This window comes from Phaenicophaeus curvirostris, chromosome 23, assembly GCF_032191515.1.
Source record: "Phaenicophaeus curvirostris isolate KB17595 chromosome 23, BPBGC_Pcur_1.0, whole genome shotgun sequence".
Classification (NCBI taxonomy): Eukaryota; Metazoa; Chordata; class Aves; order Cuculiformes; family Cuculidae; genus Phaenicophaeus; species Phaenicophaeus curvirostris.
Genome location: NC_091414.1, coordinates 5,172,994 through 5,188,186, shown reverse-complemented (window position 1 = coordinate 5,188,186; position 15,193 = coordinate 5,172,994). Strand labels below are relative to the sequence as shown.

Below are 15,193 nucleotides of genomic sequence, written 5' to 3'. Positions count from 1 at the left end.
TCACCTTTTTACTACTACACAGGAACTTAAAAATCCCTTTGAGTTCCTCTGGTGATAACAGCTGTGCCAGTACTTCAGAATGTTCTTGTAGGATCTATATCTAGCAGATCCTGCAAACATGATTCACTTCTCTTGGTTTTCAGTCCAGACTTCCTCATTGTTCCAAAGAGGTACAGAGACACTGGGAATACTGCAGGGGTGTTGTTGCACTTTTAATTTGGTTTTGTTTTCAATTTTGGGTGTTTAGCAATACCAGAGCCGTTCCAGATGTTCGCAGAAACAGGGGAAAGAGTAGAAATCTAAATTCCAGCAGTGGCTGTCAGGTGAATGAGGCTGACAGACGTGCCAAACGTGTCCGAAGGAAGAGAAAAATGCTTCTGGAATCTGACTATGAGGATGAAAATGCAGATGAGTATGAGGTAAATGATTTCCTCATGTATTTCCTTTAAAGAGAACTAAAGAACAGGGACAGTTCTGTGTCTCAGCTTTCACTGCGCAATGCAAACTTAGCTCAGGGAGGTTGTTCCATACTCATGAGAATGGTCTGGGCTGATCCTAATTTGCATCCGTTAGGAGAGTATCTGTTCTGAAGTCTGAGGAGTCATATGGGTGAAGAGCGTGGGTGCAGTCAGTCAGGATTTCAGACCATAACTTCATAGGTGTGGCCCTGTGCAGCAACTGTATTTCACAGTAACAAAAACACATGCTTCCAGAAATGCTTTCTCTGTACAGTCAAGTACTGTTACGTGAGGTTGGTGTCAAACCTTGATTGCTCTTTTATTTTGTGCTTGCATGTACACTCGCTCCGGTGCTAGAAACCTGCATTAACGGCAGATGAGTAGAAGTACCTCAGTCCTGACCTTATCTGTTCTTGACTTGCATTAAGCATCTTACTCCCCTTGGTGCAAGCCTGTACTCTGCCAACGTGTGCCTCTGCATCTCAGGCCTCAATCGTTTCATTTAAATTCATGTGTTGCACCACTTTTGTAACGTAGAGAGGTTGAGGTGGGTGTTAACTAGGAACGTGAGCTGCAGTTTCTGACGTCAGGAAAGGTTTAGCTCACGTTATAAGCTCAGCTTTTCTCCATGAGGTGTATAGGACATGGTAAAGTACGTATGATTTCAGAAGATCTTGCATTCTCTCTCTTGCCCCTTCTCCACCTCCTTGTTTGAACTCTGGAGCATGTTTGTCAGGCAGCTGTAATGTCAGATTTTGCCATTTTTTATTTGCTTCAAGAAATTACAGCTCTGGGTGAGTTAAATGCGAGTTTGAAAGGAAGAGATGGCAACTGACTTGGGGTGTGACACAGGGAGAGCACATGTTCTGGGGGGTTCCTCTGTGGGAGTGGTTTATGTGAAGCTTCTGCTTCCTTCAGGGCTTCATAAATGACTTTTTTTCTGCACAGATGGACATAAGAATCTCTGAAAGGAAAAGGAAGATGGAGTGTTACAGTGAGGGCATTCATGTGAGCAGTAAATCCTGCACTGCAGAGAGGAAATCCTGTGTATTGTGATGGAGACTGGGGGCCTGTGCTGCTCACTGTTTCCATATTTAAATGAACTTCAAGAGTGTCTATTAAGTAATTTGCAAAGCACTTTGGGATACTGCAGGATCACAGTTCTATACATAACTACCCTACTAATGTTCTTGCAGGTTATATATAATGTTAGTGAATACTCCTCTTAGTTACATGTTACATCCTTATTGTGCCTGCATTGTGAGATGATCAAAGAGGGAGGAAAAAACAATATTGCTAAACTTTTTTTTAACATATCTGTGTCTAGGAGAAGAATAAATCAAATAATAAGAAAAGCCGCAGAAACACTAAACCAATAAAACAAGGTGAGCTAAGCTCATAGTCTCTTTTCTTTAATGTGTATAGATTTTTTTTAGTAGCTATTATAAAGTGAATAATAGTAAACAGAAGAGGAAAGGACAGTAGAGCTCATTTCACATTCAGAATAGCTTTTTAGGTACATAACCCTCCTACCACAGCCAGTCCTCTGCAATGGATCAGTGAGGCTGTACTGGCTTTGCCTGCGCAGTGGGCACAGGGTAGAGGAGACAGCCTGCTCCCAAGCTCACTGAAGCCAATAAGAATCTTTTTTCCATTGACTTTGGAGACCTTTGTTAGCCACAGATGACAAATTCTAAATAGAAAATAAGTTTTAAACAACAGGTGGTTGATTATAGATTTTGAGTTAAATTTATTAGATACTTGAAAGGAGTTAGTGTAGGTAAACTGTTATAATATGCATTGAAACGGTAATTCTCTGTGTGTACGACCATGGTCCTACTTGAATGAACCCAAACACCTGCCCAAGCTGTTGTTTCATCATCCATGCACTGGTAGCTGCCTCTCTAATAGATGCATTGTACTATTAGCAAGCTATAAATACATGCGTGTGGATGTATATATCTAAAATCTTGTGAACTGAAGACAAATTCACTTGATTTTTAATTTGTTTTAGTTTAGCTTTGTTTCCACTGCAATCATGTGCCTCTTTATGCTGTCTTTTAGTTTGTATCTAACCCTTTATTCCTCTGTGAAATATCAGGAGAAAGAATTATTCTCCACAATTTGAAGTTGTTATATCTTGTCCAGACTTTACGGTGGCAGCTTTCCATGGGCAGCATGCCAGCAATCCGGGCGGCACAGTTCATTTGACCTGTGACATAATAAATACTTTTAATGAGAAATGAGCACGGGTTTCCTACTGCTGGAATTCATGCCTTTCCTCAAAAGTTGGGTAACACTGCCTCCTTTAGGGGTGCAGCAGCAAAACAGCGTTGGTGTGTATGTGGGAGGAGAAAAAGAGAGGGCAGAGTGGGAGGCATCGGAGAGAAACTAATTTTTCTCTTTGTTTTTGATTGCTTAGTTGTTCCTGGAAAAAAGAAGGTATGGAACTGGGTTTCCTACTTAGAAGAGGAACGGATGCCAGCTGCTCCCCTGAAACTATTCAGAGAGGTTGGCAGCTTTTTCAGCTCTTTTGCTCTGTTTTTCTCAGGCATTATCACAGAATTGCTAGCTCAGAAGAGGTGGGATGGGAGACTGCCCTCAGCCAGCAGTTACATTTATGAGTTGTTTTGGTGCAAGCAAGCAGTAAAACCCTCTGCCCTGTGAATCCCACCCCAAACCAGGGTGCAAAAAGTGGTGGTTGAATCCCACTCACAAATAAACGATGACTGTTTCGATCTGCTTTGGGTAGCTTTGGATAAATGGGCTGTGAGGCAGTTTCCGACTAGCGCTGGAGAGGGACAGCTTCATATCTTCATCTGTGGTTGTACAACACCGCTTCCATCCTTCCCCTGCGGACAACTGCAGGTCAGTCAGCTCTGGAAATGCTGTCAGTTGTCTCAGTGAGCAGCAACCGTTAGGAGGTAGGGTAGGAGTTAAGTTCATCCCTAGTCCAATGCATTGGAGGTAGGAGAAGGTGAGTTCAGCCTTGGCAAAGCGCTCCAGTCTACCAGCCCACTTACAAGTTCAACTTTCGGGGAGCTCTGAAAAGCCAAAGGCTGTTGGCATCTGACAGAGTGAATGAGAAGGGAAGTCAGGGAACTGCTGTGGGTGCAACGAGCCATTCACAATTCCAGTTCACATTTCCTTTACGCCTTTACTACACTTCAAAGGGCTACAAGGATGATCTGAGGGCTGGAGCACCTCCCGTACGTGGACAGGCTGAGAGAGTTGGTGTTGTTCAGCCTGGAGAAGAGAAGGCTCTGAGGAGACCTTAGAGCGACCTTCCAGTACCTGAAAGGGGCCTGCAAGAAAGCTGGGGAGGGACTTTTTACAAGGGCATTTAGTGATAGGGTGAGGGGGAATGGCTTTATATTGGAGAGGGGAAGATTTAGGCTAGACATAATGAGGAAATTCTTCACGATGAGGGTGGGGAGGCCCTGGCCCAGGTTGCCCAGAGCAGTGGTGGCTGCCCCATCCCTGGAGGTGTTCAAGGCCAGGCTGGACTGGGCTTTGAGCAACCTGATCCAGTGGGAGCTGTCCCTGCCCATGGCAGGGGGATTGGAATTAGGTCATCCTTCATGTCCTTTCCAACTCAAACCATCCTGTGATTCTATGAAATGTTTAATTTGGATTAAGACTGCAAATAAATGAGAAACAAATGTTTTCTGGAATAACTGTGTAAATGGGCTCCAGATCAAATATTCCCTGTCCCTTTTACCACTTGAGAAGTTACCCATTGGGAAAGTCCAGACTGCTGACCTCACACTTACACAGGCAAAGTGATTTTAGCCTTCTTGGCTCTGTTTTTGCCAATCCTCCCGCACTGGGCTGTGAAGGGGATTCTTTTGTGTTTGAATAGAACCTGTTTTTGCATCTAATGAAAGATTTGCTGATAACTAATTGCAGTAGGCTCATGGTTCAGTGTTTTTGAAGGATTAATTAGAGTAACAAGTGAAAATGAAATATGGTGATGATGCCGTTATTGATCTTTGTGCCTGGGCCTGTCGAATAAGCAGCAATCACTTACTGATAGAATTTTCTTTTCTGAGCTAAAAATGTGAAACCTTATGTATATCTGATGACTGCTCTGCAATAGATTTTGTCTTTAGGAATTATAACCACGTGTTTTCTTCCTCCCCTCCCTCACAGTATCAGTCATTCCCACAAGGCCGAAATGGATTTAAAGTTGGGATGAAATTGGAAGGGCTGGATCCTGAACACCCCTCTCGATGCTGCGTTCTCACCGTGGCTGAGGTAGTTGCTTTTCCTATCTTTGATTCCAGAAGTCCCATGAACTTCTAGGATTTCTTTCAATAAAAGCAGAAACGTAAGAATAATAGTGCTGTAATTAATGGGCTGGAGGAGTTCGAGGTGGCACTGAAGGAGCAGTGATACGTGATTAAGGATCTGTACTGAAACCCTGCTGTCATATCTATGCAACTTTAATTTACAATATAAACCTGTTAATTGCATGCAGCGGATAAATGTTAAAGAACAGTGCCATTAGGCCTTAAGTCTTAGTGTATATAAGCAAGTCAAAATGCATTTATGCTTCTTCAGTTCTGTGAAACCTGTATCGATCAGGTATAGACATAAATGCTCTTGAGCTGCATTTGTCCTCCAGCTATCGCTGCACAGTAATATCTGCATGAGTATGGAATAGCAGGGCAGTGAGGCTACGCTGAGCGATTTTGTTTTCAGCTGTTTGAAGTGAGGAAAGAGGAGCATGGAGACTGGAAGACATAAATGAGGGAAAATGAAACTAGATTTTGAGAAATAAATGAGATCTTTTGTTTACTTTTATCTGTAAATCCAAATATGGAGGGAGTGTTTGATTAGAGTTTTCCTTTCACGACTCTATAACCCTTTATGATAACCAGAGCTCCCCTCATTACAGGTACGAGGGTACAGAATGCGATTGCACTTTGATGGCTATCCAGAGTGCTATGACTTCTGGGTTAACGCTGATTCCTCAGACATCCATCCTGTTGGCTGGTGTGAAAAAACAAGTCATAACCTGCTCCCTCCTAAAGGTATGAAAAAAACCTAGAATGGTGTACAAGTACCCATAAATTCTACTAAGAACTAGTTGTTCTGGCTCCTCATGTTTCATTTTTAGTATGATACCCTGGTGGAACTCGAGCTGAGAGGCTTAAGGGGGAGAGGTGTAACTAAGATAGTGAATCACAAGAGAGCAGAACAGCTTCCTTGTGATATTCCCAAAGATTGACGTTGCGAGTCAAATTAGAAACTGTATTGGATGAGTATGTAAAGCCAGGAGTCTCTCTGGGGCTCAGAACTTGCTTCGTTCCTGCATTCAATTTCCTAGAAATGTTTGAAGGTTGAGATTAATGATTGGACATTAGAGTGAAAAAGAGAGAGATGTTTTAGCTGAAATGCACAACCCTGAAGGCTGCAGAAGGGCAGTTATCATGCAAAGTTCATATTTTTCCCAGGTAATTTCCATTTCTGAAAAACCAATCTGAATGTAATGAGGCCGAGTAAAACAATCTTTTTATCTCTCTTTTTAGGTTTCAAGGAGGGAGAATTTAATTGGACTTCCTACTTGAAGAATTGCAAAGCTCAAGCAGCTCCAAAAAGTCTTTTTAAGACCCTCGGCACTGTAAGTGGTGATATTAAATACAAGACGTTTCAGACAGGTCTGATACTAAGTGAGTTTTGACTGGAATATTTGCATGTTTTTAATATGCTTATGTCAGAGGTACAAGCATGGTACAATCAGATGCAAGCTATTTCCTGCTGTGATTTATTTTCGAGATGGGAAACTAGCACATTTTTTCTTCCTTCTCCCAGTCACTGGCTTCCCAGAGAGAGAATTTGTACGTCCATTCCTCCTTAATACTGGAGAAAAAGATTTACACTACCATTTATTAAATATATTACAACGGTCTGTTTTGCTCTGTCCCTGCAGTCGAGATATTTGTGTCACTTTCCTCTAATTTAATCATTTCCAAAATAATTTCTGGTTTCCAGCAGCACGCTGATGTGCGCCATGGGAATTCATTAGGAGGCTGTGGATCTTAAGCATTTTTTATCCTTCACCCACTGTTGCTCACTTTGTGGTTGTTAGCCTCAGTTCCCGAATAACACCCACTCCCATTTTGTGTCATTCGGATGACACAAAGTCCGTGCTTTGGTGGATTTGATGCTGCAGATGGATCGAGTGCTGACTTCAGTAGGATCAGGGCCAAACCGTGCTCTGCTTCCAGCTGAGTCACCTGTTTTCCTTGAAGACTCTCTAACTTTTCCACAAATAGGACAGGTCCTGCAACGCTCATGCTTATCCTCAGCCAACCCTCATCGCTGCAAGACGCGTGCATCTGAGCCTTTGACTCTGTAGTGGTTTTGGGTACCTGGAGATTCTGTTATTCAAGCTGCATCAGCTCTGTTGAGAAATAATAACAATCATTACCAGAACACGTCTTGTCTGTAGCCTTCTTGCTACTAACTATAGTGTGTTCTGGCTTTGGGGTTACAACCAGCAACAAAAAGAGTTTATAAGGGTGATTTAAATACCCTGACCTACAACGTGGCTGATTTTCCTTCCCTGATGTTCTGTCCCTCAGCCTGTCACACCTTCTGATTTTCGTCTGGGAATGAAGCTAGAGGCAGTGGACAAGAAGAATCCATCACTGATGTGTGTTGCAACCATCATGGACGTGGTGGATAACCGCCTGCTAATTCATTTTGATAACTGGGATGAGAGTTACGACTACTGGTAAAGACTTTACATCTAATGTATATCTGCAAGTAGGCTGTGGTTTATTTTGCTCTTCCACTAAGGGTAATGTCTTATATTTAAATTGTAGTTACTAAAGTTGGGATCTTAAATCAGTTTTCAAGCATCAAAATAATTACTTCGGGTTTTTACAAAGGGCCCAGTAGCTTCCTCACCCCTCCTGGGTCATGGGACGGAAAGATAGTGACCAGGGATGGCAAGATGGGAACCTGAACATATATATAAGTCTATGGGACCTGATGAGATGCATCCCAGAGTCCTGAGGGAACTGGCAGATGTGGTTGTCAAGCCACTCTGTGTGATATTTGAAATGGCAAATCAGAAGTCCCTGGTGACTGAAAGAAGGGTAACGTGGCCATTTTTTAAAAGGGTACAAAAAATGACCCTGAGAACTGTCAGCCTCACCTCTGTGCCTGGGAAGATCATGGAACAGATCCTCCTAGAACCTGTGGTAAAACGCATGGAGGACATGGAGGTGATCAATGACAGCCAGCACGCTTTCACCAGGGGAAAATCCTGTATGGCCAACTTAGTGGCTTTCTGTGATGGGGTGATCGCAGCAGTGGACACAGGCAAGCCAACGGATGTGATCTATCTAGACTTCTGTATGCCTCTGACACAGTCCTCCACAACATCCTCCTCTCTAAACTGATGGGTGGATAGTACAGTGGGTAAGAAACTGGTGATCATATTCAGAGAGTAGTGGTCAATGGCTCAAAGTCCAGATGAAGATCTGTGACAAGTGGTGTCCCTCAGGGCTTTGTACTGGGAGCAGTGCTGTTTAATATCTTCATCAATGGTATTGACAGCGAGATCGAGTGCACCCTCAGCAGCTTTGCAGATGACACCAAACCGAGTGGTGCAGTTGCCACACCAGAAGGACGGGATGTCATCCAGAGGGACCCAGACAGGCTGGAGAAGTGGGGCTGTGAGAACCTCGTAAGGTTCAACAAGGCCAAGGTCCTACACCTGGGTCAGGGCAATCCCCGTTTTCAGTACACGATGGGGGATTATGTGATTGAGAGCAGCCCTGTGGAGAAAGACTTGGGGGTGCTGGTCTATGAGAAGCTCGACATGAGCTGGCAATGTGTGCTCACAGCCCAGAAGGCCAACTGTATCCTGGGCTGCATCCTAAGTGTGGCCAGCAGGTGGAGGGAGGCTTCTGCCCCTCTGTGGTTCTGCTCTTGCTCTTCTATTCCTCTCTTATGAGACCTCATCTGGAGTATTGTGTCCAGTTCTGGAATGCTCAGTGTAAGAAGGAGATGGAGCTGTTGGAACAGGTCCAGAGGAGGCTACAAAGATGATCCGAGGGCTGGAGCACCTTCCCTGTGAGAACAGGCTGAGAGAGTTGGGCTTGTTCAGCGTGGAGAAGAAAAGGCTCTGAGATCTTATAGTGACTTTCTAGTACCTGAAAAGGGCCTACAAGAAAGCTGGGGAGGGACTCTTCATAAAGGCTTGCGGTGATAGGTTGAGGGGGAATGGGTATAAACTGCAGAAAGGCAGATTTAGACTGAACCTTAGGAAGAATTTCTTCACCATGAGAGTGGTGAGACACTGGAATGTGTTGCCAAGGGAGGTTGTGGCTGCCCCATCCCTGGAGGTGTTCAAGGACAGGCTGGATGGGGCTTTGGGTAACCTCATCTAGTGGCATGTCCCTGCCCATGGCAGGGGGGTTGGAACTAGAAGATCTTTAAGGTCCCTTCCAACCCAAACTAATCTACGATTCCCTTGCTGCTTGAGTGCTCATCAGGCTCAGTGCAAATCCAGCTTGAGTTGCCTGTGAGGCATTCGAGGGAAGAATTGTTCAAGATAATGCAGCTGGGTCAGGTCAGGGAATGTTCATGTTATTCATTCCTCAGGCAGAGGCAAAGGAAGAGTGAGCTCTGCAAGTTGACACCACCTGGGATTAGCAACATCCTCTCCTCCAGAACTGGTAGTGGGTGTTGGCACATCTCTCTGCAAGCTTAAATTTGGAAGCAGGCAGTACGGAAGTCAGTAAAGATCTTCTCCTTTTGCTACAGCAGAGTTTGGCTCAGGCCCTTTGAAAATAAAACTGATTGCCAACTTTAGGCTTTTCCATGCTGACCTGCACTGCAGTTGTTCTGCATGTGAAAATCTCAATCCCCTGCCCTCGTACTGGGGCCAAGTGGAATACAGTCAAGGAAGTGTTTTTCTGGGCTGTGTTTTCCAGCCTACTTGAATGGAGTCCCTTTGAATTTATCTATGAAAGCGACACAAGGCACATGCTTATTAAAACAGCACTGATTTGATCTGTGTTCTGTGTTCTCTCCCCATCTCCTTTTGTTTGTTTATTTCAGAGCAGGCAGCTGTTGGTGACAAGTTGGTCTTTTCTTTCTTTGCCGTCAATACATCCTGCAGAGCTTTGTAACACCCATGTTTCCATTTGCAGGACTTCAGATCTTGCTCCTTTACTGTTTCAGCCTGTGAAGCTTTGTTTCTGTGCCATTTTTAGTTTGGAATTTGAAAATTTTAATGGGAAACACGAACAAACAGAGCTTCAAAGTACAGCTTGGCTGAAAACACAGTTTTTTTCCTAGATGTGAAAGGCTGCTTTGGTCCCTTCCTCGGAGTGGATGTGACAAAAGGGGCTGTCTCCACTTGGCTTGTTCCCTCCATCAGGGACTCAGGTGATCTAAATGTGCAATAAAATTGGGAGCCAGGCAAACTACCACGAGGTTTCAGCTAGAATTAGTGGATAACGTGCAGTTCTTGGCAAGGACCTTAAAAGTAATTTTCCTTTCTTCCACAGTTACAGCGTTGGAGTTAGGGACGAGGGTTTGGTTTCTGTTTCTTGGTTGATCTGTGTCCAGGCTGCACTGCGGTTGGTGTGATCAGTGTGTGGGGGTTTTTTTGTTGTTTTTTTTAAAGCACCAGGCATTCTTCTTTGTATTTCCACATCTTTTGGGGCAGTTTGAACACCTTGAAAGCTTGGCATTATCAATACTAACGACGTAATGCTTGTCTTCTACACTGTGATTATACCCATTGAAAGCATCTGCTAACCCAGCAAAGACAGATCAGACAGCATTTGAAAGCCTGCTTTTCTTTTTGCTCCGAGATTGACTGGTGCCAACTTTCTCTCTTTGATTCAGGTGTGATGCGAGCAGCCCGTATATTCGTCCTGTTGGCTACTGCCAAGAAACTGGAACCCCACTGACAACACCACCTGGTATGTTGGAAGTGAGACTTATTTCCTGCCTCAGTAAAAACCTGCAAGCTTTATCTTCCACATAATAATGTGTTTGCAAGTTATAGGTTCCACTCCACTCTTTTCTCTACTGACTGACCATATTATTGTTCATACTTTTTGCCACTGCATTGCATTTTGTTTCATAGCTCTTTCAAAAGATGGAACGGGGTTTGGTAATTTGTGATTGAATTTGATTTCAAAAGGGAAAGAACTTTGAAGTATTTGCAGCATTTATTTTAAGGTGAGGTGGAAGAAAAAGGAATTGGTATCATGATTTCATAGATGATATAATGGAATTTCTGGAAATGAAGGAGTAACTGAAGCCACATCTCTTTGTACTGCACTGGAATTCAGTAAATGAAGAGAATGTTGGCAAATGAAAAAGGACAGAATGCACAGGAAAATCAATGTTGTTTTAGGCCTTGGAAGTTCTCATTCACCTTAAAAATAACAAATATAAAAAAAAAGATGCCTGCTGTTTGCTAGATTGGCAGCCCTGGAGCAAGAAGTTCTGTAATTACTGCGTATCGAGTTTAGCAGAGTGGGTGGCACTGCAAATCCTTCTGCGTTGGAGCAATTAACCTTTGTGCCTTTGCTGCAGATGCAGAAGGGATTGTAACCGCTTACTCTTCCACGCTACCACATCTGTCCCTGCTCCTGGAACATATAAACAAGGCTGTGGCGTGCAGTTTTTGTGCTCAAATCACGATTGCCTCTGCCCCTAGCAGTCAATTCTGATTTCTTTGCTGAGAGATCTATGTGCAGCAATCGCCAGGCTGTCCTGTGTGTTTAGTCATTGCGCCCTGCTGCCAAAAGGAGACAATACTGAGGCTGAAAAACACTGAAATAGGAAGGGAAAAAAAAAAAAGTTGAGCAGTTTCTTAAATGTAGCTGCCAGGCAATGGAGCCTTTTATCTCCAGACTGCAAGTTTTACTCAGCTATGGGTGAGTAGGTAGCAGGGAACAAGAAGTTTCTACATCTTGCAGGCATTCACACATAGAATAGCTAATAAAATAGGGAATTAATTCAGCGATGCCACTGCACATCACAGAATCCTCTGACTAGCTCTTAATTGGCAGCTTTCTTTACAGAATAAGCATTGAGTAAGCTGTACAGAAATGAACTCTTCAGGCTTTTCAGGTCAGGTTATGGCCCTGTGTAGAGCTGGGGGAACTTGCAGTGCTGCAGTGTGCACTGGAAGTGCTGTGTATGAATAAACTGAGCACTCTCCGGCGCCATCCATTGTAAGTGCTAAATTAACATAATAACTATGTGTTATGTAGGGGCTTTTCTATTGTTTGTAAAAATAAATATGGGTTTTTCATGCTTAAAAGTTAATTCTCTGATTTTTCAGGGTATGAGAATTCCCAGCCCTTCTCATGGGAGAAATACTTGGAAGAAACTAATTCCCAGCCAGCCCCAGCAAGAGCATTCAAACTGGTTGGTGGATCTCTTTGATTGCCCTAGACCAGGAGGGTGGGGGAAGCTGCTGTTATCTGCCCTTTCTTGCTACAAGCTTTATTTGTTGGTAGTTCACTATCTTTGTGCCAAGAGGGTGAAACTGGGCTTTTGCCTTTGTGCCTGAGTTTAAGATCATCTTTCACTGCTGCTAAAACAAAACACACAGCAGACTATGAAATTTAAAAATTTTTTAAAAAAACCCAAACAAACAACTGCTGTGAAAAGCTGTCTTGGAAAGGATTTTTGACTCTAAATACCTCCAGTTGCTCCACTAGCAGCTTTAAGGGAACTCCTCTAAATTATTTTCATCTTGCAAAGCCTTCTTTCCCTGGGTGGTGAGGCTGGAATTAAGGCAGACTGAGAGGCTCCTACTAGGGGCTTATATTTTCTAGCGTAGATTGTGGTTCTTCTAGGGAAGACCCAGCTGTGCCCTCCACAAAAATAAACATAATAATGGATGGGTCATCATCTCTGCCAAAGCCCTCAATGGAGTAAGATCATTCTGTAGACTAAATCTGAAGATGTTTCTCTCAACCTTGGGTGCATGAGATTTTGTTCCTTACGTTGGAGTTCAGTACATTTAGCTGGAAGCTCACTGTGAGCAGAAACAAAACAAAAGCCTTCAAAATATCTACTACCTCCCCCCACCCTTGACTTTAAAGTTGATTTGTTTTCCGTAGCAGCTTCTTCCACACCACCGTCTCACCTTCCTAAACTTGGCTGCATGTTTAAAAACTTTTCAGTGCCTTGGTGACACTCGTCTTGATTCCTTTCAATGAAGTTAGTGTTGCAGGTTAATACCTGCTGCCCTCCCATACATTTTGTTGATAAGCTCTTTGGGTCTGAGGAGGAAGAGCCATCAGGGAGGCCTCAGATAAGGGAGGTGAAAATCCAGCCAGACAAGTTTGATAATTGCTAGATTTCAGCAGGTGTCCATTTGAAGTTGTTGTAGGTTGCAAGGTGGGTGTCAGGGAATAGGAAGAGGCTGAGTTTGCCGCTTTACAGAACTGTAATGCCACAGCTGGAGTTATCTGCAGCACAACTGAACTCCAAAACACCCCTAGGATTAAGGGTTTCCAGAGTTGGGCAGACAGCATCTTCAATCATGCAGCGCAGCATGTGAAGCGCCTCGGGGCCAGCGTGCAGGATAAGGAGTGAAGCTGTCAGTAGGGGCATTTGTTGCCCCCAGGGTAGGCTCAGTGCTCATAAAATCTCAACAGTGCTGGAAAACAGGAACCTTCACAATACAAGAACAAAAGAATGTGGTAATTGGTCTTCTGCACAGTAGAGGAACAATAGAAGTCATTTTGTCAAGAGAGATATTTTGGAAAAATAATGAAACTCTTTGTGATACAAAAAGAAACAGTGAAGTGCGACCTACTTCAGACTCCAGTCTAAAGTCAATCGTGATCTGTCATCATGGCATTTGTTCCTCAGGTTTGCAGAGTATATTGAGAATCATCACCCAAAGATAACAGAGCTTTGCTCCAGACAGGGTATCGAAAAATACCTGTTACTCCCTTTTTTAGGATTCTTCCAATGGTGAAGTGCCTTCTGAGGGGGAGTGAATAGAATCACAGAATCATTAAGATTGGAGAAGACCTCTAAGATTAGCCAGTCCAACCATCATTGGACATAGTGCAGCTCCCATGTCTGACTTTTCCTGTTGACCCTACATCTCTGCAGTTGCTGCTTTGCTTCTTCAGGTGTCTGGCTTCAAGAGAACAGCAGAAGGGCCAGTTCTGGCTCTCATGGAACTCCAGAATATGAGTCAGCATCCAAGACTGTTTCAAAAATGAGGCGGGAGGAAAAACAGAAAAAGGCACTTGGTATATCAACAGCTAATAGAAGTCTTTCAAGATCAAACCTCATTATTTTTCTGGCTTGGCTGGTGCAAATACATGGCACAGTTATTGATTTTTTTTTTATTATTATTATTATTACAGCCAGCAATTACAGGAAATCAGTACATAAAAATATATATTGAGAGCCAGAGCAGACATTTCTCACTGAATTAGTTTTTAATGGTTTTCAAGGGCTCTTTTACATGTAGTCTGGCAACACTGACCATCAGCACAAGGAGCGGATCTTGTGTCTGAATTTCACCTTCTCCTCCACCCGAAGACCCAGGAGGAGACAGCTTGGTTGTCAGCATCACTATTTCAGTGCATTGGCTTGGGCTGTCGATTCAAAAACATTCATGTTTTTATGTTGCCAAGAAGGCAGCATCCCTGCAGCGTGACTTAAACAAATGACCCTGCTCATCTTCAGGGCAGAATTTTGTTCTCGAGCGCTTAGGCTCCTTCCTCGAGGAAGATGGACGAGGTTGGCTGGTTCAATAAGATGGTTTTAAAACTAAGAGCAGTTTAGATTGTCTGGCTTCCAGTGTGTTGTGTTGCTGAAAGCTTGTGGATAAATATCTGCGTCCGAATGAAAAGACCAAAGAGAAACTTTAGGTGTGGAATCTGTAATCCCCTTAGCTCAGAAATGGACTCTTTCCCTGCCTCAGATACCGGCAGGGAAAAGAGCAAGGGAGATCATGAGGGAAGAGTGATTATCATCTTTTCATTAACCTGATCTTGTTCAAAGACACAATTTACCATCTCTTGCTAAAACCCTGAACTCTGTGTGCAGAAGTGAAGAAGGACGTGTTTGGAATGAGCATCTGTTGCTCCGTAACCCCCAGCTGAGAAGGTCACAGGAGGAATTTGCAGTCAGGCCTTGAAAGATAAATGGAAAAATTGGGAAATACTGTTTGTTATTTGGAGGTCTGCATCTGTGGGGGCTACAGAGGGCACACGTCAGCTCAAAGGAAAGGACATACTGGAGTTTTTACAAAGTAGTTTGACTGCTGGAGTTTGAGAGAAAGGGAAGCTGCAGATGGGAGATTGGTGGCTGGAGCTGCTTTTGAGTTCCAGCACCCCAATTCTCAGCAGTCCTCATTAACAAGACGCAGTTAAGGATGTGGTAACCTGCTTAACGAAGGTAACTCTGTGACATCCAGATGATGCATCTGGTGCCTAGAAGGATGCCGTGTGTAGAGGCGTCACATGGTGGTGTGTTTCAGGTGTAGAACAGCGGTGAACTGGCCCCAACCTTGTCAGGTGTGAGATGGTATCTCTGCTCTGTTTGAAACTTGTGCTGGCACACTGTGTGGTCTGTCAGAGGAGCTTGTGGTAGCATCTGGTGTTTCTTCTGTCAGGGAAGTGACTCTTACCCTGGCTGTGAAATGCTCCTCTGCACTGAGAAAGCTCAGACATCCTCTCAGGTACTTTTTGTATGATGACAAACAGGTTGAT

At 43.7% G+C, this 15,193-nt stretch overlaps 1 protein-coding gene across 1 annotated transcript in view; it reads left to right on the top strand.

Moving 5' to 3' along the window:
• LOC138730413 (lethal(3)malignant brain tumor-like protein 4) overlaps positions 1–15,193 on the top strand; it is a 48,888-nt gene that overhangs the window by 11,461 nt on the left and 22,234 nt on the right. Inside the window, exons 5-13 of the mRNA XM_069875586.1 lie at positions 248–419; positions 1,786–1,843; positions 2,881–2,969; positions 4,611–4,715; positions 5,359–5,494; positions 5,993–6,084; positions 7,049–7,200; positions 10,335–10,411; positions 11,788–11,873. Coding sequence (XP_069731687.1) covers positions 248–419; positions 1,786–1,843; positions 2,881–2,969; positions 4,611–4,715; positions 5,359–5,494; positions 5,993–6,084; positions 7,049–7,200; positions 10,335–10,411; positions 11,788–11,873 — 967 coding nt within the window. The remainder of the gene's footprint in view (positions 1–247; positions 420–1,785; positions 1,844–2,880; positions 2,970–4,610; positions 4,716–5,358; positions 5,495–5,992; positions 6,085–7,048; positions 7,201–10,334; positions 10,412–11,787; positions 11,874–15,193) is intronic.